This window comes from Melanerpes formicivorus, unplaced genomic scaffold (genome assembly GCF_026170545.1).
Source record: "Melanerpes formicivorus ecotype bairdi unplaced genomic scaffold, bMelFor1.0.p_v2 SCAF_60, whole genome shotgun sequence".
Lineage (NCBI taxonomy): Eukaryota > Metazoa > Chordata > Aves > Piciformes > Picidae > Melanerpes > Melanerpes formicivorus.
The window spans coordinates 2,527,441-2,547,163 of record NW_027142412.1 but is presented as its reverse complement, the minus strand read 5'-3'; the positions used below and the strand labels follow the sequence as shown (position 1 = coordinate 2,547,163).

Below are 19,723 nucleotides of genomic sequence, written 5' to 3'. Positions count from 1 at the left end.
CAAGACACAAATAAAAATACCATGGATCTTCAGCCTGGAATTAAAGACCCAACATCACAGCACTACAAGAAGTGCTTAAATTCATTTTATCCTGGAATTCAACCAAGTCAAAATGTACAGACTCAAACCCAAGTGGATTAGGAGGGGCCTGTGAAGATCACCTGATCCCCCTGCTGCTGTGGGCAGGGACACCTTCCACTTTGCTCACGTTCTTCTGAAGGTGTCAGTGTGCACACAAGAGAAGTGTCAGCAGGAAAGGGGAGAGCTGTATTTTTCTGCCCTTGTGGCCAAAAAGGCCAAAGGCATCCTGGGGTACATAAGGAAAGTGTGGCCAGTGGGTCTAGGGAGGTTCTCCTCCCCCTCTACTCTGCCCTGCTGAGAACACACCTGGAATATTGTGTCCAGTTTGGGGCTCCCCAGTTGAAGAGAGACAGGGAACTGCTGGAGAGAGCCCAAGAGAAGCTACAAGAATGCTGAAGGGGCTTGAACATCTCTGCTATGGAGAAAGACTGAGAGACCTGGGGCTGTTTGGTCTGGAGAGAAGGCTGAGAGGGAACCCTATCAATGTCTGTATCTGAGGGGTGGGGGGATCCAGATGAAGGTGCCAGGCTCTTCTTGGTGGTGTCCAGGGACAGGACGAGGAACAATAGGGTTAAGCTGCAACCCATGAAGTTCCACTTCAACCCCAGGAGAAGCTTCTTTGGTGTGAGGGTTCTGAAGCCCTGGAGCAAGCTGTCCAGAGAGGTTGTGGAGTCTCCTTCTCTGGAGAGATTCCAAACCCTTCTGGATGTGTTTCTGTGTGACCAGCCCTAGGTGATCCTGCTTTGGTAGGGGCACTGGACTCAGTCTCTGGGGGGTCCTTTCCAACCCTTACCACTCTGTTACTCTGCCTGTACTTCCCCCTGCCAAGCCAGCTCTATGGTTCAGGACAGAGAAGAATACCTCTGGCAAAAGGAGTCTGCAAATTCAGCTTAAGTTTTACAGATGAGCCTAAAAAAACCCAACCTTGCTGAGATGGAGCAACAATGGGTGGAATGCAGATGGCACAGGGAAGCTGCAAACCATTACCTCCATATGGTCTCTACAAACATCCCATAATAAAAATATCTCCTCCCTAATCAAAAGCATTTCAACTGCTTTTCACTGGCAGTAGTGTCACAATGAGCTGCACCATTTCCTTGTGCCCTCTCACGTGAGTGAAAGCAGAGGAGCGAAGGAGAAGGAGCTGGGGATGAAAAGCTGCTGCTGTCCCACGATGGCTGGGAAGCAGGTGGTGAAGTGCAGAGCACATGTGGGAGGAAGCAGGGATGGAAGCTGGGCACTGCTCTAATGAAGTGGTGCTGAAGAGGCAGACGATTTCATAAGGAGAAAACCATCAGGAAACTGGTCAGAACACGGAGTCTCAGCTGAACAAGCTCTGCTGGGCTGGAGAGCAAGAGCCAGAACAAATTTGGGGAAGAGGAGGAGGGGGAGGCTGATCTCTCTCCAGAGCCCCAGATGTCTTTATCGTTGCCTAATGACAATTATACTCAACCAATTAAGACACTGCTATCACAGTGGCATTGTTAGCAAGCCTTTGGCCCCGAGTGTTGATGGCTGTCTAATTAGTGCTTGTGCAAAGTACAACTGCAACTAATACATAAACTGACAAATACACAAAAGAGAAACTGTCAACAGGAACATTTCCCAAACAGTCAAGGCTCCACTCATTCAGTCCATGGCAGCAGCAAAGACAAAGTGCTCTCCTTCATGGCTTGCTCCCTGCTGGCACTGCAGAGCTGCACTTCCAACGAGCAGGTCCCAGCTAGGCTGCTGCTGCCTCTCTCTTCAAACAGGATGCTGCTGTCAGTCCATTTTGTCAGCTGCCTCCAGGGGCAAGTCTTAGGACACTCATCACAGCACAGTCCCAAGGAGGCTTTGGGAAGGCACTTTGGGAAGTGTTTTTCCATTAGTTTTCTCCCAAGAATTTAGAGCAAGAAAACAGAAAAAAAAATGGAGGAAGAAAAACCCTTTTGTTTCACACTCAGGTTTGGTGTCCAGAAGGCAAAGTCTGTTCAGTTTCCAGATACCTGTGGTGATCAACACAACAACAACAACAACAAAAACCAACCCAACAACTTGGTTTCAGGCAGCCAGTGACCATCTGTTAATACTCAGAAGATCTGATGCTGAGGTCCTTGCAATGTCAATGCATTTTACTGCAGTCAGGAGGAGTTCTGCTCCAGCAACAAGCTTTAGCTCTAGCTCTGTTTAGACTGATGCCTGTTGATAAGCAAGAACAATAAGGAGTCCTTTGCATGGTCCTGCTGCAACAAGCACCTCACACCTTGGATCTTTATTCCACCAAAAGCCCCTACCCAGTCCTTCATGTGCTTAATTAAGGGACCTAGGCAGTGACCTCCTCAGCAGACTTAAGAATAAGGCCCAATTAAACATGCAAAGCCAAGACCAAACCCTTTTTAAGCTGGTTCAAATTGCTCCTAAGCTTCATCCTCTCTGGAAGGCTCAAGCTGAGACAGTGGTAATTCAGAATGCTCCAGCTCAAAAACCTCTCCATCAAAACCACTGCAAGAAGGTAACTCAAATCACAGCACACAACACTGAGGTGAAATGGATTCTGCCCCCTGCTCCAGACTCAACATAAAGAATCACAGAATGCAGCAGGTTGGAAGGGACCTTAAAAAGCATCCAGTTCCAACCCCCCTGCCATGGGCAGGACACCTCCCACCTGCCCAGGTTGCTCAGGGCCTCTTCCAGCCTGGCCTTGAACACCTCCAGGGAGGAAGCATCCACAATCTCCCTGGGCAGCCTGTGCCAGTGTCTCACCAGCCTCACTGGAAAGAATTTCTTCCTGATCTCCAGTCTCAATCTGCCCTCCTCAAGCTTCAATCCATTGCCCCTGGTCCTGTCCCTCCCAGCCCTTGTCACAAGTCCCTCCCCAGCTCTCCTGTAGCCCCCTTCAGGTCCTAGAAGGCTGCTCTGAGGTCTCCCTGGAGCTTTCTTTCTCCAGGCTGAGCAGCCCCAACTCTCTTAGCCTGTCCCCACAGGGGAGGCTCAACAGCTCTCTCATCATCTTTGCAGCCTCCTCTGGACCCTCTCCAGCAGTCCCAGGTCCTTGTGCTGGGGGCACCAGAACTGAACACAGTGCTGCAGGTGGGGTCTAAGCAGAGCAGAAGGGCAGAATCCCCTCCCTGCCAGAGACCATTGCTGGCTCCTGGGGAGTTTCTCATCAACTGACAGCCCCAAGTCCTTCTCCTCTAAGCTGCTCTCAAGCCACTCCTCACCTAGCCTGGCTTTGTGCTTGGGATTGCCCTTACCTAGGTGCAGGACCTTGCAAATTGGCCTTGCTGAACTACATGAGACTGGCTTGGACCTCTCAAGCCTGTCCCAGTCCCTCTGGATGCCATCCCTTCCCTCCAGCACATCAACCACACCACACAGCTTGGTGCCATCCCCCCAGGTCTTCCCTGAGGTGAGGGATAACAATGGGCTGCTTAGATATTGCCACCAGAGTGTACACACCTCACAGAGCAAGGCTGGATGAGAGAGGCAGAAGTTCCTAGGCCTCCCTGTGTCCTCAGTTGCAATTAGAGACATTGCTTTTGCCACTGCAGCTGTAACCAACAGGTAGCTTGGCTGAGGGATTTCTTAAGGGAAGAGCTGAGGGGAAACAGGCTAGGAGCCCTGACAGAATAAAGAAGTACTTTATAGGGCAGGAAGGGATATAAATAGAACACAATGACAAACAAATGCAACAGAAATGGAACAGAGGGGAGAACATTTTCTGCTGTTACATAGTGTGGCAGAAAATACACCATAAACACAAGAAAAACCAGATGGGGGCAAACCAAAGCCAGCAGCTGACACAGCCCCAGTGCTGGGAGAGGAATGTGAAGGAGAGGAGTCCCTGACTCCATCCAAACAGCCTTTTGGGTTGCTGGATACTTGAGTGCAGCCATCAAAAAAGGTGACTAACTTGTACCCAAACTGATCTGGAAGCACTTGGGAGGTTTAAGCTGCAGGAAGCACACTCAAAGCATCCTTAGGATCAGCTCCCAAACTCTTTCTTCTGCTGGGGACTTCACTTTCCACTTCAACAACCCAGGTCCATCTGTGGGCCACTCACAGAAGCTGAGCTTTGGAGAGCTTACAACCTCCCTTTTAAGGCCTCTCTTAGGGAATCACAGGTCTAGGAAGAGGGTTAAGCTGCTGGAGACAGCACACAGCTCTCCTGCAGCTTCTCACTGTTATCTCTAACACCCTAAGTCCTTCTGCATGCCTCACTTGCTTAATAATTTGAAGTGCATGCAAATGGCCTACCAAGGGAACAGGAACAAGCCAAAGGGTTATAAGGTAGGCAAAACATTTTAATGAGCACTCAGAAAAGCAGAAGCTGCAAGATGCCAAACTGTCTCTGCTAGTTTCCTTTTGTGGGGGCCAACAATCCCCCATCAAGGTTCCAGTGGCTTGCATCAGCCCAGGCCCATTAATTAAACTAGCTGCTCTGACCAAGGAACTGCATCACTCTGGGTACTGCCTGAGGCTACTGGAGGGGCAGGAGACAAGACAATCACCTTTTCCAAAGGAGTTCCAGAGGAATTCTGATGCAGTCTGGGCAGAACCTGCTCCCTCAGCCCTACTGTTTCACAGAGGACAAATAAATAATGCAACAAATCCACCAGGAGCTTACAGTTGCAGAGCCAGGCAAGAAAAGAGCATTTGAAGAGGATGTAAATGGCTATGTGTACATGCTGGGAGGAGCAAACTGCAACACACTGCACACAGCAGAGAGGAAAAGGATCACCTGCACTCCAGGCACTGATGGCAACAGCCCAGAGGCTGAGGGGTTGTGGGAAAGGTAAAAAATAAATGTCTGAGAAGTTTCCTAGAACAGAGGATGGGTTTGAATGGCCACATGAGGAAACCAGGCTTCACAAGCTTCAAAAGTGATGACTGTGGCTTTTGAACACTCAACATAGGCTGGGGGAAGAGTGGCTGGAGAGCAGCCTGGAGGAGAAGGCCTTGAGGCTGTCACTTGGTGACAAACTCCCCAGGAGCCAGCACTGGTCCCTGGCAGCCCAGCAGGCAGCTGAGTGCTGAGCTGCAGCCAGGGCAGGGAGAGCAGCAGCACAGGGAGGGGATTCTGCCCCTCTGCTCTGCTCAGAGCCCACCTGCAGCACTGTTGCACAACAGTTCTGGTGTCCCCAGCACAAGAAGGACCTGGAACTGTCGGAGAGGGTCCAGAGGAGGTCACAAGGATGATCAGAGGGATGGAGAACCTCCCCTATGGGGACAGGCTGAGAGAGTTGGGACTATTCAGCCTGGAGAAAAAAGGCTTCCTAAACTGAAGGAGGCTACAGGAGAGCTGGGAAGGGACTTTGTACAAAAGCTTGTAGTGATAGGGCAAGAGGGAATGGATTGAAGCTGGAGGAGATTAGGAAGAAATTCGTTGCAGTGAGGCTGGGGAGACCCTGGCACAGGCTGCCCAGGGAGGCTGTGGCTGCCCCCTCCCTGCAGCTGTTCAGGGCCAGGCTGGATGAGGCCTTGAGCAACCTGGGCAAATGGAAGGTGTCCCTGCCCATGGCATGGGGGTTGGAACTGGATGATGTTTGAGGTCCCTTCCAACCCAAACCATTCTATGGATCCATGCACACAGCTGTGCCACAGCTCTGCACCCAGCAAATCCTAGGGGTAAGCCCATGCAGCTTAAAGGGCAGGCAGGCTGGGAAGCAGCCCTCACAAAGGGGCAGTATCAAGCTTCTGCTATTGGTTTCACCTGCAAGGCTCATTTTCCCCCAATGACAGCCAAGCCACTGGGCTGGGCACTTTAGCTAGCTCCCCCAGTTTGTCACTCAACCCCTCTGGCCTCATGATGTCATTCTGTTTTCAACCTGCCTAAAGGAGACTCATTTCCAAAAGGAGAACAAGCAGAAAAGATGCCTGACACTTGTTGCCTCTTAACGATGCTGAGAATGAGTGAGGAGAGCACAGAGGGCTGGGGGGAAGGTTGAAGGGACAAGGCAAGCATTCCTACCTTCTGCATTCCTACCTCCTGCCTTACAGCTCTGCTTTCCATCCAGGCTTTGCCAGTGCTGGGAGGGGAGGGAGAAACCTCTCAGAGTTGTGCCATTCTAGAAGTGACACTTAAGCAATTAAGCAAGGCAGGGGGGAGGTTGTTCAGGCTGTTGCAGACTTCAGTTTGTTAACTTTTATTCATTTCCAGTACTAATTAATATTTTGGTCTCCTCAGGTCTGCACACTGAATTAAGATGCAAGAGCTAATAATAAATACCTTGAGAATAGCCCAGGAGCCCCATAGCAAAGAAAGCAAATTAGCTGAGAGCTGCCACGAAGTTTGTGAGGGTGCAGCAGAGCCTTCTCAAGCCTTTGGGGCTAGTTTCACACATCATTACCAAGCTCAAAGAGCAGCAAGCCGGCTGCTCACCAAAGGGAAAAAGTCATTTGCAGGTCACCTTTGAGCAAGGGGAGAGCGGAGTGGGAGGCGGTGGCAGAGAACAAAGCAAGCTGCCAGCCAGCAGCAGCTCCTCAGCTGTGTGTGGGTGGTGCTCAACAGCTCAACCCGAGAGGGCCGAGCTGTCTGCAAGGGCCACTGCTGAAGCTGGGACTCCCGGGAAGACTCCTTCAGGATGAACACAGCTGATGAAAGTAGTTTCAGTGCATTTAGTTCCTCGGCAAGAGAGAGGCTGAAGCACGTCACTGCCTCCACACCAGAGGATTCCCCCATCACACAGGGTATTCACAAAGCTCTCTTCCTCAGCAGGGCCTTTTCTGAGGGTCACTTGGAGAAACAGCAGCTGTGCTCCGCTCCGAAAGGGGAGGAAGTTTGCACCTGGGATTGATTGGAAGCACTCAGAGCACACTCACAGATTGCAGCAGGCTGGAAGGGACCCTCCAAAGCCATCTTGTCCAACCCCCCACTGCAGGCTGCTAGAGCAGGCTGCCATGGGCAGAGGCACCTTCCACCAGCCCAGGTTGCTCAAGGCCTCATCCAACCTGGCCTTGAACACCTCCAGGGAGAAGGCATCCACCACATCCCCAGACAACCTGTTCCAGTCTCTCACCAGCCTCACTGGAAAGAATTTCTTCCTAATCTCCAGTCTAAATCTGCCCTCCTCAAGCTTCAATCCATTGCCTCTCATCCTCTCACTACAAGCCCTTGTCAAAAGTCCCTTTTTCACAGTGAGCCAGGCAGCAAAACAGTGTCCTCACATGCTACAGACATGTTACACCACAGGATCCACTGTGCAGTGACAACACAGTTCAAACGAGGACCAGATGCAGGCTCTGAGATTGGCATCTCCAGGAGGTCCTAACCTCTGCCTACAAATGACTACATATGCCCATCAGTGGGGCTGCCAGCACTGGCAAGGGGAAACAAAACCCCCAACCACACAATAAAAGCAGCAGTACTCCTGTCTGAACATGCATTTGCTTCAACACAAGGCTAAAACATGATGGGCTTATCAAGGGAAGGCAAAGAAATGGAGGTGTTCTGCACTGAATGCAAAGGCAGGGCAGCGCAGGGCAGGGGCAGCGCGGGGCAGGGGCAGCGCGGGGCAGGGGCAGCGCGGGGCAGGGGCAGCGCGGGGCAGAGGCGGCGCGGGGCAGAGGCGGCGCGGGGCAGGGGCTGCGCGGGGCAGGGGCTGCGCGGGGCAGGTGCGGCGCGGGGCAGGGGCGGCGCGGGGCAGGGGCGGGGCAGGGGCGGCGCGGGGCAGAGGCAGCGCGGGGCAGGGCAGCGCGGGGCAGGGGCAGCGCGGGGCAGAGGCGGCGCGGGGCAGAGGCGGCGCGGGGCAGGGGCAGCGCGGGGCAGGGCGGCGCGGGGCAGGGCGGCGCGGGGCAGAGGCAGCGCGGGGCAGAGGCAGCGCGGGGCAGGGGCAGCGCGGGGCAGAGGCAGCGCGGGGCAGAGGCAGCGCGGGGCAGGGGCAGCGCGGGGCAGGGGCAGCGCGGGGCAGGGGCAGCGCGGGGCAGGGCGGCGCGGGGCAGAGGCAGCGCGGGGCAGGGCGGCGCGGGGCAGAGGCAGCGCGGGGCAGGGGCAGCGCGGGGCAGAGGCAGCGCGGGGCAGAGGCAGCGCGGGGCAGAGGCGGCGCGGGGCAGGGGCGGCGCGGGGCAGGGGCAGCGCGGGGCAGAGGCAGCGCGGGGCAGAGGCAGCGCGGGGCAGAGGCAGCGCGGGGCAGAGGCAGCGCGGGGCAGAGGCAGCGCGGGGCAGGGGCAGCCAAGCAGCAGGAGCCACTTCTGAAAGCCCAGAGAGCAGGCACATCATTGCTTGAAGCAAACTCTGCCTTCAAGACAAAACTGCATTGGAATTGAACACAGGGAGAGGGGGAGAACAACAGCCCTTTAAAGAAGATCCTCTGAGAGATGTAACTGTAGAAGGGCTGGGGAAGGCAGCATTGATTGGGAGTGAGGTAACCACAAACACCACTGGCTCAAATGAAAAGGGATTCAAGGGCTGACCCAGAAAACAAGCAGCGTAACCACTGGGATGAAATGTTAATGATAAACACAAGATGCTCTGCATGCAGGCCAGATTGAATTATCTGATGTCAGCCAGTAAATGCAAGGCACTCTGGAGAAAGAGGAGCTGCTAGCAGCCACCTTCGGCTCGCAGCTCAGGTTGCACTTAATCAATCCTTGATACTCTGCCATCTTCTGGCTTGAGCTTTGGCAGCAGCGTGGGGAAAAGGGAGTGCATGAAATAGGTGCATTGCTCCAAGGGACAGCCAGCCTTCCACAGCTTATTTCTGCTTCCTGACACAAAGTTAGCACAGAGAGCTGCTACTGAGCCAGGTCAGGCAAACTATGTCTCTGTGATCCCCTCTCAGCCTGCCCTTCCCCGTGCTACATGGCATGGGAGCTGTGGCTACAGACTGCTAAACAAGGGACACAGGGCAGCCAAGGAAGAGGACTGATGAAGGCTCTGGAGAGCAGGGCTGATGAGGGGCAGCTGAGGGAACTGGGGTGGTTTAGTCTGGAGAAGAGAAGGCTGAGGAGAGACCTCATTGCTCTCTACAGCTCCCTGAAATGAGGTTTGAGTGAGGTGGGAGCTGGTCTCTTCTCCCTAGTCTCAGGTGATAGGAGGAGAGGATGGCCTGGAGTTGTGCCAGGGGAGGGTTAGGTTGGAGATGAGGAAAAATTTCTTTGCTGCAAGAGTGGTCAGGGATTGGCAGAGGCTGCCCAGGGAGGTGGTGGAGTCCCCAGCCCTGGAGGTGTTCAAGGAACCTGTGGCCCTGGCACTGTGGGACATGGTTTAGTGGCCACAGTGGTGCTGAGCTGATGGCTGGACTCAATCTTAGAGGTCTTTTCCAACCTCAATGGTTCCATACCTCTATGTATCACACTTGCAGCTGCTGTTCAAGCCACTCTGCCCACAGCCTGCACACATTTGTGTTCAGAAAGATTAAAAAAGAAGCTCCACACCAACTGAAATAAAAATCATTCCACTCTCCAAGAGAGCCTGAAAGAGTGCAGGGAAGAGCACAGGGTTAAGTCTAACCCAGCACAGGGTCACATCAGATCTGCCTGCTCCCAGCCTTACTCCAGACACACCACAGCCCCAGATTGTCTGCTGGATAACCTCTCTCTCTCCATCCCTTTTTTAATTTTTATAAGCATCCTCTGCTCTCCCAAGATCCTGAGCTGGGCACCCTGAAAGCAGGGAGCAGCTGCTACCCACTGCCACAGTTTCCAGCTATAAAGACAGAGTGCAATGCCTGGCTGGCCTGACTGAGCTGAGCCAGTGCTGCAGCTGCTCCCCAAAACCAGGCATCAAAACACCCTGCTCAAAACAGTGGCCCTATTTTCCTCCAGAGCAGCAACCTGATTGCAGCAGCAGGAGAGGTAAACAATGCCACAAGCCACAGCTTAGGAAATGCCAGACACAAAATGAGCTCTAAGACCATCCCCAACTTCTCAAGCCTTGCAAAGTCACATCACAGCTCTGTGCAGGCTGCAATCTAGGAGTGTTCCCATGGAGAGCTAAGCACAGGAGTGCTTGCCAAACTGCAGAGAGAACCTTGAAGTGTTACAAGCAGTTGGTATTAATACCCAGAAGGAAACTGACTTCTGTTAACCTCAGCTAAATGATTTCTTTATTCTTCACTTAAATGATTTCTTCAGTACCCAAAGAATGCAACAGATCACCAGAACCTTACACTGTGATGACAAATCTGAAAGCACAGCACCTTAAGCTGGGAGAGAAAGGGAAGGGTTGTGTTTGGGTTTATAAAAACCAAACAACAAACCCCCAAATGACTTCTCCTCCTTCTCCCTCTCCTGAATCCTTACCAGACTGCAGGAAGAACAAAGTCATTGCCTGCACAATTTGCCACCACCCTTGGAAGTGCCAGGTGTGCTCCAATCTGAAAGGGGAGGAGGTCTTCCTCTGGTGATTCAGTTACAACCTAGAGTCTGCTGCTTGATGTTTGCCATGAGGTATTACTGGGAGGTGAGGCTGTCCTGCAGGCTGTGATCACCACTGGCAGAACAACCAATCTGTCCTCTGTTGGGCAAGAGTCATAGTATCATAGTATCATTCAGGGTTGGAAGGGACCACAAGGATCATCACAGAATACTTTTCTACTTGCAGCAGTTCCAAAGATGTTTCCAGCTACCAGAGAGAAGAGCAAGCAGTAAACAGCAAAGGGAGTGAAGTTAACTCTTGTGTTTACTGAGCAGGCCAAGCCCAACAGCTGGATTCTGAACTCCCCAGGGTGTTTGAGCTGATATCCTCTGGTAGCTTCCCATAAGAAGCTCTGTGAGTACAGTCCATTTCCTCAGAGAAGGGCAGCTGCTGAAAAGCCACTGGAGTGAAACCCACATCATCACTTTTCCCCATGGATAAGCATCTGGAGCTCTTTCCTCAGTGGTCTCCTGCCTGCTCACCTACTTCAAGAACCTTTCAGGAACCTGAGCTATTGACTGGCACCTCCTCTCTTCAGCCATGCAAGCTCATCACAAGAATCAAGGCATACTGAAGGAACTGGGGAACCAACATGAAAACACTGTGTGGAACTGCACAAACCCAACTTCTGTAGCACACCAAGCTGAACCAGGGACTCAATCCATGTGCAGGATTAATGGCCTTTGTTTATTAGCTCTTTAGACCTTTAATTTCTTCTGCCTGCCTTCTAGATATTGCATGTTTGGATTGAACCCCAGTGGAGAAAATGAAGATAAAGAAGAGCTGGAGTTTTTGGCAGCAGCATGGAGACAACTGGGGTTTCTGGCTCCCAGAGAAGTACAGGAGGTTTCATCAGAGCCAGTGGAACACACACAGCAGTGCAGATCCCCAGCCAAGGCCAGGAAACACGTTGCCCAAGCTGAAGGGCACAAAAGAAGTCAGGTTGCTATCTGCAGAGCTGGATCCCAGCTGCAGACCACAGCAGGCTGGGAGCTGCAGGGCTTTACTGGTGGCCCATGGAAGTTGCAACACAAGGCACGATGGTGCTCTGGGCACACAAGTTCTTCAAGCCCTTCCCATGGCCAGTGTTGAGGTTATCACCATGTGGCACTGACCCCCAGAGGTCACAGGCCACACAGCTCTTGTGTGCTCATTTCTAGAGCTGAACTGACTACAGCAGCAAAACCACAGATTCATAGAAGGGTTTGGGTTCAAAGGGACCTTCAAGATCATCTGGTTCCAACCCCCAGCCATGGGCAGGGACACCTTCCACTAGACCAGGCTGCTCAAGGCCTCATCCAACCTGGCCTTGAACACAGATTCATTAAGGTTGGAAAAGATCTCTAAGGCCATCAAGTGCAACCATCAATGCAGTGAAGAGTGGAGACAGAGAAGCAGTAGTCAGTGAGTAAGATGGCAGAGGCCTCTGGATGCAGGAATAAAACCAGTGGAGAAGCACCTAGCAAAATCCCACAGGAACCTCAGTCAGGGAGAAGAATTCTTGTAGCCCCCAACACCTGCTTCTTTGGAACTGGTGACAGAGCAATGCCTGAGATTCCAAGCAGTGAAGATGAAGTGGGCATCCCACCACTCTGTACTCACCCAGCAATGACAACTCCATCCCAAGAGTGCACATCACACAGGACCTTGCCCAGCTCATACTGCAGCTGGCTCACAGCACCGATGCGGTTCTGCACGGAAAGAGGGGACACAGGGTTAGCCCAGGGGCACAGCTGCTGCTTCTTGGAGAGCTCCAGGCTTTGCTGTGGCCATGGACAAGCTGCACTGGAGCTGAGAGAAAACACAGCTCTTTTATGCTTGCTGATGGACTTTTTACAGACAGAAGCTATCACTCTTTGTTGTCATTCACAACCTTTAAGTACAGAGACAACCAGCAGGACAAACAAGGGGATTCTGCCCCTCTGCTCAGACCCCATCTGCAGCACTGCCTCCAGTTCTGGTGCCCCCAGCACAAGAAGGACCTGGAGCTGTTGGGACATGTCCAGAGGAGGCTGCAAAGAACCTCCCCTGTGGGGACAGGCAGGGAGAGTTGGGGCTGTTCAGCCTGGAGAAGAGAAGGCTCCAGGAAGACCTTAAAGCAGCCTCCCAGGACCTGAAGGGGGCTACAGGAAAACTTGTGAGGGCCTTCTGACAGGAGCTGGGAGTGACAGGACAAGGGGCAATGGATTAAAGATTGAGAAGGGCAGATTTAGACTGGAGATTAGGAAGAAATTCTTTGCAGTAAAGGTGGTGAGACACTGGAACAGGTTGCCTAGGGAGGTTAAGGTGTTCCAGGCCAGGTTGGATGGGACCTTGAGCAACCTCCCACTGGGTTAGTGGGAGGTGTCCCTGCCCATGGCAGGGGGTTGGAACAGATGATCTTTAAGGTCCCTTCCATGATGATTCTATGAATCATCCCAGCAACTACAACAGAAGAATTACAACTTTCACCTCTGAGGGGCTCAGCATGCAGCCAGGGATCAGCATTAAGTGCTGCTGATGTGGGAGATGGTTAGGAGGAGGGCCACATCTCATCAGCCCTTTTGGAAGGGGTTAAAAGCAGCATTTATCTGTTGTTTTGTTTGTTAATTACCTTGAACTAAATCAATGCTGAAATTTAAACTATGCAGAAGGTCTCCCAAAGTCCCTGGAAGCCTTTAAGAATTGGTGTGGCCTCACTGCTAGGGAAGATAAAGAACTGAACTGGTTCTGTGGTCATGGAGATGTTGGGGGAAAAAGGGTGGACTTGATGATCTTAGAGGTCTTTTCCAACCTTCATCATTCTATGGTTCTGTGAGGAAAGGAGAATCACCTGGAAGGCTGATCCTTGTTTTCAAAGGAGGGCTGATGTACAAACATCTCCACAGCCAGTGCAGGAGAACAGCAGACAGAGACTCCTAGAAGTGATCAGTCACTGCTAAGCCCCAGCAATCCCTCAGCAGCTTTCCCCTTTCAGCTGGCAAGAAAGAAGCTGCAATCCCAAAGCCCAAGGGTTTCAGTGCCCCCCACTCCAAGCAGGTTCCCCTCTTCCAGCAGCATCTGGCTGCCAACAGATTCCCTTTCACCTTCCAGTTGGTGGTCAGAGCGCGCTCCCGGGCTCGGCAGCTCTTGAGGGCCAGCTTCCAGGAGGAGTGGTCAGAGATGCTGGTATCCAGCAGGTACCCTTCCTGCTGGCACAGCCTGTACCATAGCACTTCATCTTCTGCAAGGACTTTCCATGTCCTGCTGACCTAGAATCACAAACAAAATCACAGAGTTGGAAGAGACCCCAAGGATCATCTGGGCCAAACTTCCCAGGTCACAGTGCAGCCGAAACGAGCTGCCCCAGCACCCTGCCAAGCTGAGGCTTAAAACTGCCCAGTGCAGGGCACTCCACTGCTCCCCCTGGGAGACAATGCCAGTGTCCAGCTGTTCTCATGGGCAAACATTTCCTTCTGCAATCCAAGGGGAATGTCCCCAGCAGTAACTTGTCCCCATCACCCCTTGTCCTTTCCATGGGACTCCTTGTGCAAAGGGATTGAGACTGGAGATGAGGAAGAGATTCTTTACAGTAAAGGTGGTGAGACACTGGCACAGGGAGCTTGTGGCTGCCCCCTCCCTGGAGGTGTTCAAGGCCAGGCTGGATGAGGCCTTGAGCAACCTGGGCTGGTGGAAGGTGTTCCTGCTCATGGCAGGGACTTGGAACTAGATGATTTTCAAGGTCCCTCCCAACCCAACCCATTGCATGAATCTATGACACCAAAATATCAGGGCAGTAGAAAATGCTGAAGGGCAAAGCAGCCAGAAAACAATTAAGAAGCACTGCAAGGGTAGAACAAAAACATCAACTCCTTTCCCTCTTTGTGGCTGAGCAAGCCTCTCAGATCACAGCCCCACATGCCTGAAGTCCTACTGCCAGTGCCTGATGAGCTCTATGACATTAGTCATTTATGACCTATTGGATTACAGTATGCAGAAATAGGAATGAATTATTAAGTTTTCCAAGCAGCCTCAAGTTGCTGTCCACTGCAGAGAGGACAGCTTCATCATAATCAACTGTGGGCTCAGAATTAAAGAGGCAAGAGCCAACTTCAGCAGGATTTGTTCTCTGTAATCCTTAATTGAAGAACACAGCTGCAGCCAATGAAAGCTGCTGGGGAGGGCAGCAATCAATTGTGTGCTGCTTCCAAAAGATCAAAAAAGCCTCCTTGGGCTGACATCACTTTTTCAAGCTCCAATTAAGCACCCTATGTCCACTTCAGTCCCAGGAACCTTGGTCTCTCATGGATACAAGCTCTCACAGGACCATCTTGCTGTGCTTCCTTGCCCTCTATTCCATGGTTACTCTCAGGCACAACATGGCACAGGGGGGGAAAAGATGAACTACAACTTGCTCTCCAGGTTAGAAGATCAACCTCCTCTGTATTAGATCATTAACACACAGCTTGCTTCAGCCTTCTTAAACCCACAGATTTCACACACAATGGCTTCATGAGCCAGCAATGGGCACGTGCAGCCCAGAAGGCCAAGGGCAGCCTGGGCTGCATCCCAAGCAGCTTGATCAGAGATGGAGAGAGGGGATCCTGCCCCTCTGCTCTGCTGAGACCTCACCTGCAGGGCTGTGTCCAGCCATGGGACCCCCAACAGACATGGACCTGATGGAGAGGGTCCAGAGGAGGCCACAAAGGTAATCAAGAGGGCTGCACCACCTCTGCTATGGGGACAGGCTGGGAGAGTTGGGGCTTTTCAGCCTGGAGAAGAGAAGGCTCCAGGGAAGCCTTAGAGATGGATTTCAATACCTGAAGGGGACCTACAGGAAGGCTGGGGAGGGACTGCAGGGATAGGATGAGGGGCAAGGGTTTGAAACTGGAGGAGGGCAGATCTAGGTTGGATGTCAGGAGGAAGTTCTGCACAATGAAGGTGGTGAGACACTGGGACAGGCTGCCCAGGGCTGGGGTTGAGGCTCCATCCCTGGAGACACTCAAGATCTGCCTGGCTGTGTCCCTGTGCAGCCTGCTCTGGCTGGAGCTGTCCCTGCTGCCTGCAGGGGGGTTGGACAGGATGACTTTTGAGGGCCCCTTCTAACCCAATGCAGTCTGTGAGAACCAGTGAGTTGCTTTTTGGTGGCACACAGAACACAAGTTACTGGAGCAACAAAATGTGCAGAGAGGCTTAGGGAGAGGTTAGGAAAACAAGAGGCACTTACATAAATCAGAGTTTGTAACATGATCTCCACAACTGCCCATGAGATGACTTGGAAGAGTGCATCAAATACATCACCAGGCCAAGACTAACTAATCAGCCCAACCAAAACACCCCCAACTCTGCAGGGAGATAGCAGCTACGGTTCACAGAGCACCCATCAACAGAACCCCTGTGTCTTCCAGCACTCCTTGGGTCACAGTAAGTGCAAAACCATTTAAGAGATATAGGCCCAAGCCTCCTTGCATGCCATACAGCTCCCAAACAGCAGGACAGCTTGCTTTGCTATGGGCAGCACAGATCTGCCCCTGGAAACTTTAGGCAGCTCCCAGCAATCTTGGTGATGTTGTTCTGCCTGTTGGTCTCGCTGTAAAGACACATCTGCATCACCACTGCTCTCAAACCCCACCAGCCCTGCAGGAAGCAAGAATTCCAGCACAAAACACAACTCAAGGCCTGTTTGGTCCAAGGGAAGGGCAGAAAAAAAAACAACCTAAAGCCATAGAACAGTTTGGGTTGGAAGGGACCTTAAGGATCATCTAGGTCCAGCCCCACAAGATGCCTTTCACGAAGCATGGCTGCTCAAGGCCAGATCCAGGCTCACTTTGAACACTTCCAGGCTTGCAGTCTCCACAACTTGTCTGTGCAACCTGTTCCAGTGCTTCATCACCCCCATGGGGTAGAATTTCCTCCTAATATCTAATCTAAGTCCAGCTTCTTCCAGTTTGAAGCCAGAGCCCCTCATCCTGTCACTACAGGCCTTTGGAAACAGCCCAGCTCTCCTGCAGCCCCCTTCAGGTACTGGAAGGCTGCTCTCCCCCACAACCTTCTCTTCTCCAGGCTGCACAGCCCCAACTCTCCCTGCCTGTCCCCACAGGAGAAAAACTAGGGGTGGACTGAGTGACCTGTGTATGTTTGTAAGGTTTGACACCTACATAAGCTCAGCTCTCAAACAGGAAGAGCCCAGGCCAGCAGAGCTAATGCTGCACCAAGGAAAACCATCTGGAGAGGGCAGTCAGAATGCCTCAGGAATTACAGAAGCAACCCAGAGTCTTCTCACAGAATCACTGAATTGCTTTGATTGGAAAAGACCTCCAAGATCATTCAGTCCAACCAGCCACCTAACACCACCATGGTCACTAAACCATGTCCCACAGTGCCATGGCCACAGGTTTCCTGTACAACCCCAGGGCTGGGGACTCCACCACCTCCCTGGACAGCCTCTTCCAACCCCTGACCACTCTTGCAGCAAAGAAATTTTTCTTAATCTCCAACCTAGACCTCCCCTGGCACAATTTCAGGCCATTTCTCTCCTTCTGTCACCTGAGATTAGGGAGAAGAGGCCTAAACCCCACCTCACTGCAACCTCCCCCAGGGAGTTGTAGAGAGCAATGAGATCTCCCTTCAGGCTCCTCTTCTCCACGCTGAACACCCCCAGTTCCCTCAGCTGCTCCTCCCCAGCCCTGCTCTCCAGACCCTTCACCATCTTCATTGCCCTTCTCTGGGCACACTCCAGCACCTCAATGTCCTCTAGCATCAGCCATCACCCAGCAATCAAAAGCCAGTGCTTAATGCTCCTGTCCCTACAGGGACACCCTCAGGAAGTGCAAAAGCAAAAAGCAAAGCAGGCAATCCAGAACTGAAACCCTGAACAGCTCAGTGGGGAATTTGCTCTCAATTTGATTTTAAAGTAATATAAATCCATCTTAAGGGGGGGGGGGGGAACAAAACCCCCACCCTATCCCACCCAGGGTTTTTGCTGACACAGCCACACAAGAGCAGCTGTTGTGCAGGAGTCCTGCCCCCTGGCCAAGCGTGGTCAGCCACAGCACCTCTGCCCCCTCCTGTAACAGCAGCACGTTTCTGCTGACAGCTGGGGGGCAGGCTGAGGCACAAGCAGAAGTAAACAAAGCCAAAGTAGGCCAACTTCTGCCTTGCTTTTAAGAAAGAAAACAACAAAAAAAGGCAATCCAAAGCAAGCAAAGCACACACCTTTGGAGGCTGCCAAAAGAGACAGTGCTGGGCAGACCCTGCTGGCTCCCAGGCCTTAAAAGACAGTGAAAAAAGAGCCCCAACCATAAGGGGAGGACTACATAAAATGCAGCCTGCCTTTTCAACTTCCAGGAACAAATAGTGAAGGAGAATAAAGATCCCAGCCCCTGAGGATTTTGTTTCCTAAAGCAAATTACACTGAACCCTGCTGCTTTACAAGCAGGCATTTCCAAAGGGTCCCCAGCGCAGCCTGCCCTTCACACACACCAGCCCTGGCATGCCAAGCCCTTGGAAAAGCCCCACTGAGCAAGCCTCAGCTGCAAGAAAGCTCTCATAAAAGAGTCTCAAGCATTTCACTTTACAGCACCACTGTGAGCTGCTGCATTAAGCCCAGCCATTGGCTGCAAGTCAGCTTGATTAGATCTGCCTGCTTGGAGTTTCAGGTGAGGCCCTGAAAGCCAGAGCCTGACGGCTGGGTTTATCTGCCCAGAGAGCAGTGGAGATGTGTAAAGCTCTCATTAAACCATGAACATAATCATGTCCACATCTCCTCCACAGAAACTCCAACGAGGATCAATGACAGCATCTTGCAGGGCTGGTTATAGATTGAGAGGCTCCAATTTCATTTTCTCTTTAGTGTTCCTATTACTTTTTTATTGCAGTTCTCAACTGGTTGCAGTAAAGAAACTTTGGTTTCCCCTGAGCTCCACACTGGAACAGTTTTAGGTCTTACAGCTCAGCAAGTAATAATGTTTTGAAGGACTTCAAAAGCTCACACTGACATAGGTTTTGCTGTTTGCTTTTGCCTTTAGGGAATTCTGGGTTTCATTCTAAGCCATCCCCTCCACCCCACCCCCCAAGCCCCCAGGTCTTCCATCAAATCCTAAATGTCTTCTAATCCAATGTAAATCACCTGGCTCAAATCCTAATGGGGGTTTATTCATCCCCCTCCAGCTGATAACTGTCTTTGTTGCAGCAGGTTGAGTTTCTTCCATGGACACAGAGGCAAAGTTCATCTGGATTTCAGTTCAGCACAATCCAGGGAGCCAAGCAGGGTTTCATCCAAAGCCACACCAAGTGGAAGCTGCTCATCTTCTCAGCTCATAGATCTAGGGAGATTCTCCTCCCCCTCTACTCTGCCCTGCTGAGATTACACTTGCAATACTGGGTCCAATCTTAGGCTCCCCAGCTCCAGAGAGACAGGGATCTGCTGGAGAGAGTCCAACAGAGGCTATGAGGATGATGAAGGGACTTGAACAGCTCTGCTATGGAGAAAGACTGAGAGACCCAGGGCTGCTCAGGCTGGAGAGGAGAAGGCTCAGAGGGGACCTTATCCATGTCTATAAAGACCTGAGGGGTGGGTGCCAGGATGAAGGTGCCAGGCTCTTCCTGGTGGTGCCCAGTGATGGGGCAAGGAACCACAGGGCTAAGCTGGAAGCCATGAAGTTCCACCTCAACATGAGGAGAAACTTCTTTGGTGTGAGGGTGCTGGAGGCCTGGAGCAGGCTGCCCAGAGAGGTTGTGGTGTCTACTTCTCTGGAGAGATTCCCAACCCACCTGCCTGTGTTTCTGTGTGCCCTGCCCTAGGTGATCCTGCTTGGACAGGGGAGTCCCTTCCAACCCCTTCCCCTTCCCCAATGTTGTTTCAAGTCTCATCCTGAGCCCAGGATGTCCTCATCCATCTGTTCCTCTGCTCTCTCTCCAAACCCTGAGGAATATGGACACCCTCTTTCACCCATACACACCCTTGCTGCAGAAGGGGGCTTGAAAGCAAAGCAGAGTTTCTTTTGTCACATGTATAAACACTGCAAGCCTCCCAGCCTGACAAGCCCAGGAGCTCCAGAGGCAAGAGTCTGAAATCCTTGATTTATGCAGGCCAATTCATTCTGGAGTTCCTAGAAGCAGTCTCCCTTGCCCCAGATACATACACAATTGTTGTGCTGCTGATCATCTCTAAGCCTTCTCTTAGAAGCAAACACCAACAGTTCAAGGCAATTTCCCATACATCCCCCCAGAAACAAAACTGCCTTAGCCCTGCCAAAATCCAGCACACTGCTGGGGAGTGTTTCACACCACAGAACACCCTTGATGCAGTCTCTGGTATTTACTAGAGAGCAGCACCAGCTGTAA

General features: G+C 52.1%; 1 protein-coding gene across 1 annotated transcript in view; it reads right to left on the bottom strand.

Annotated features, from left to right (window-relative positions):
- Positions 1 to 19,723, bottom strand: part of FBXW8 (F-box and WD repeat domain containing 8) — a 68,298-nt gene that overhangs the window by 42,003 nt on the left and 6,572 nt on the right. The window contains exons 3-4 of the mRNA XM_068161798.1: positions 13,486 to 13,650; positions 12,023 to 12,111 (exon numbers count right to left, since the gene is read on the bottom strand). Coding sequence (XP_068017899.1) covers positions 12,023 to 12,111; positions 13,486 to 13,650 — 254 coding nt within the window. The remainder of the gene's footprint in view (positions 1 to 12,022; positions 12,112 to 13,485; positions 13,651 to 19,723) is intronic.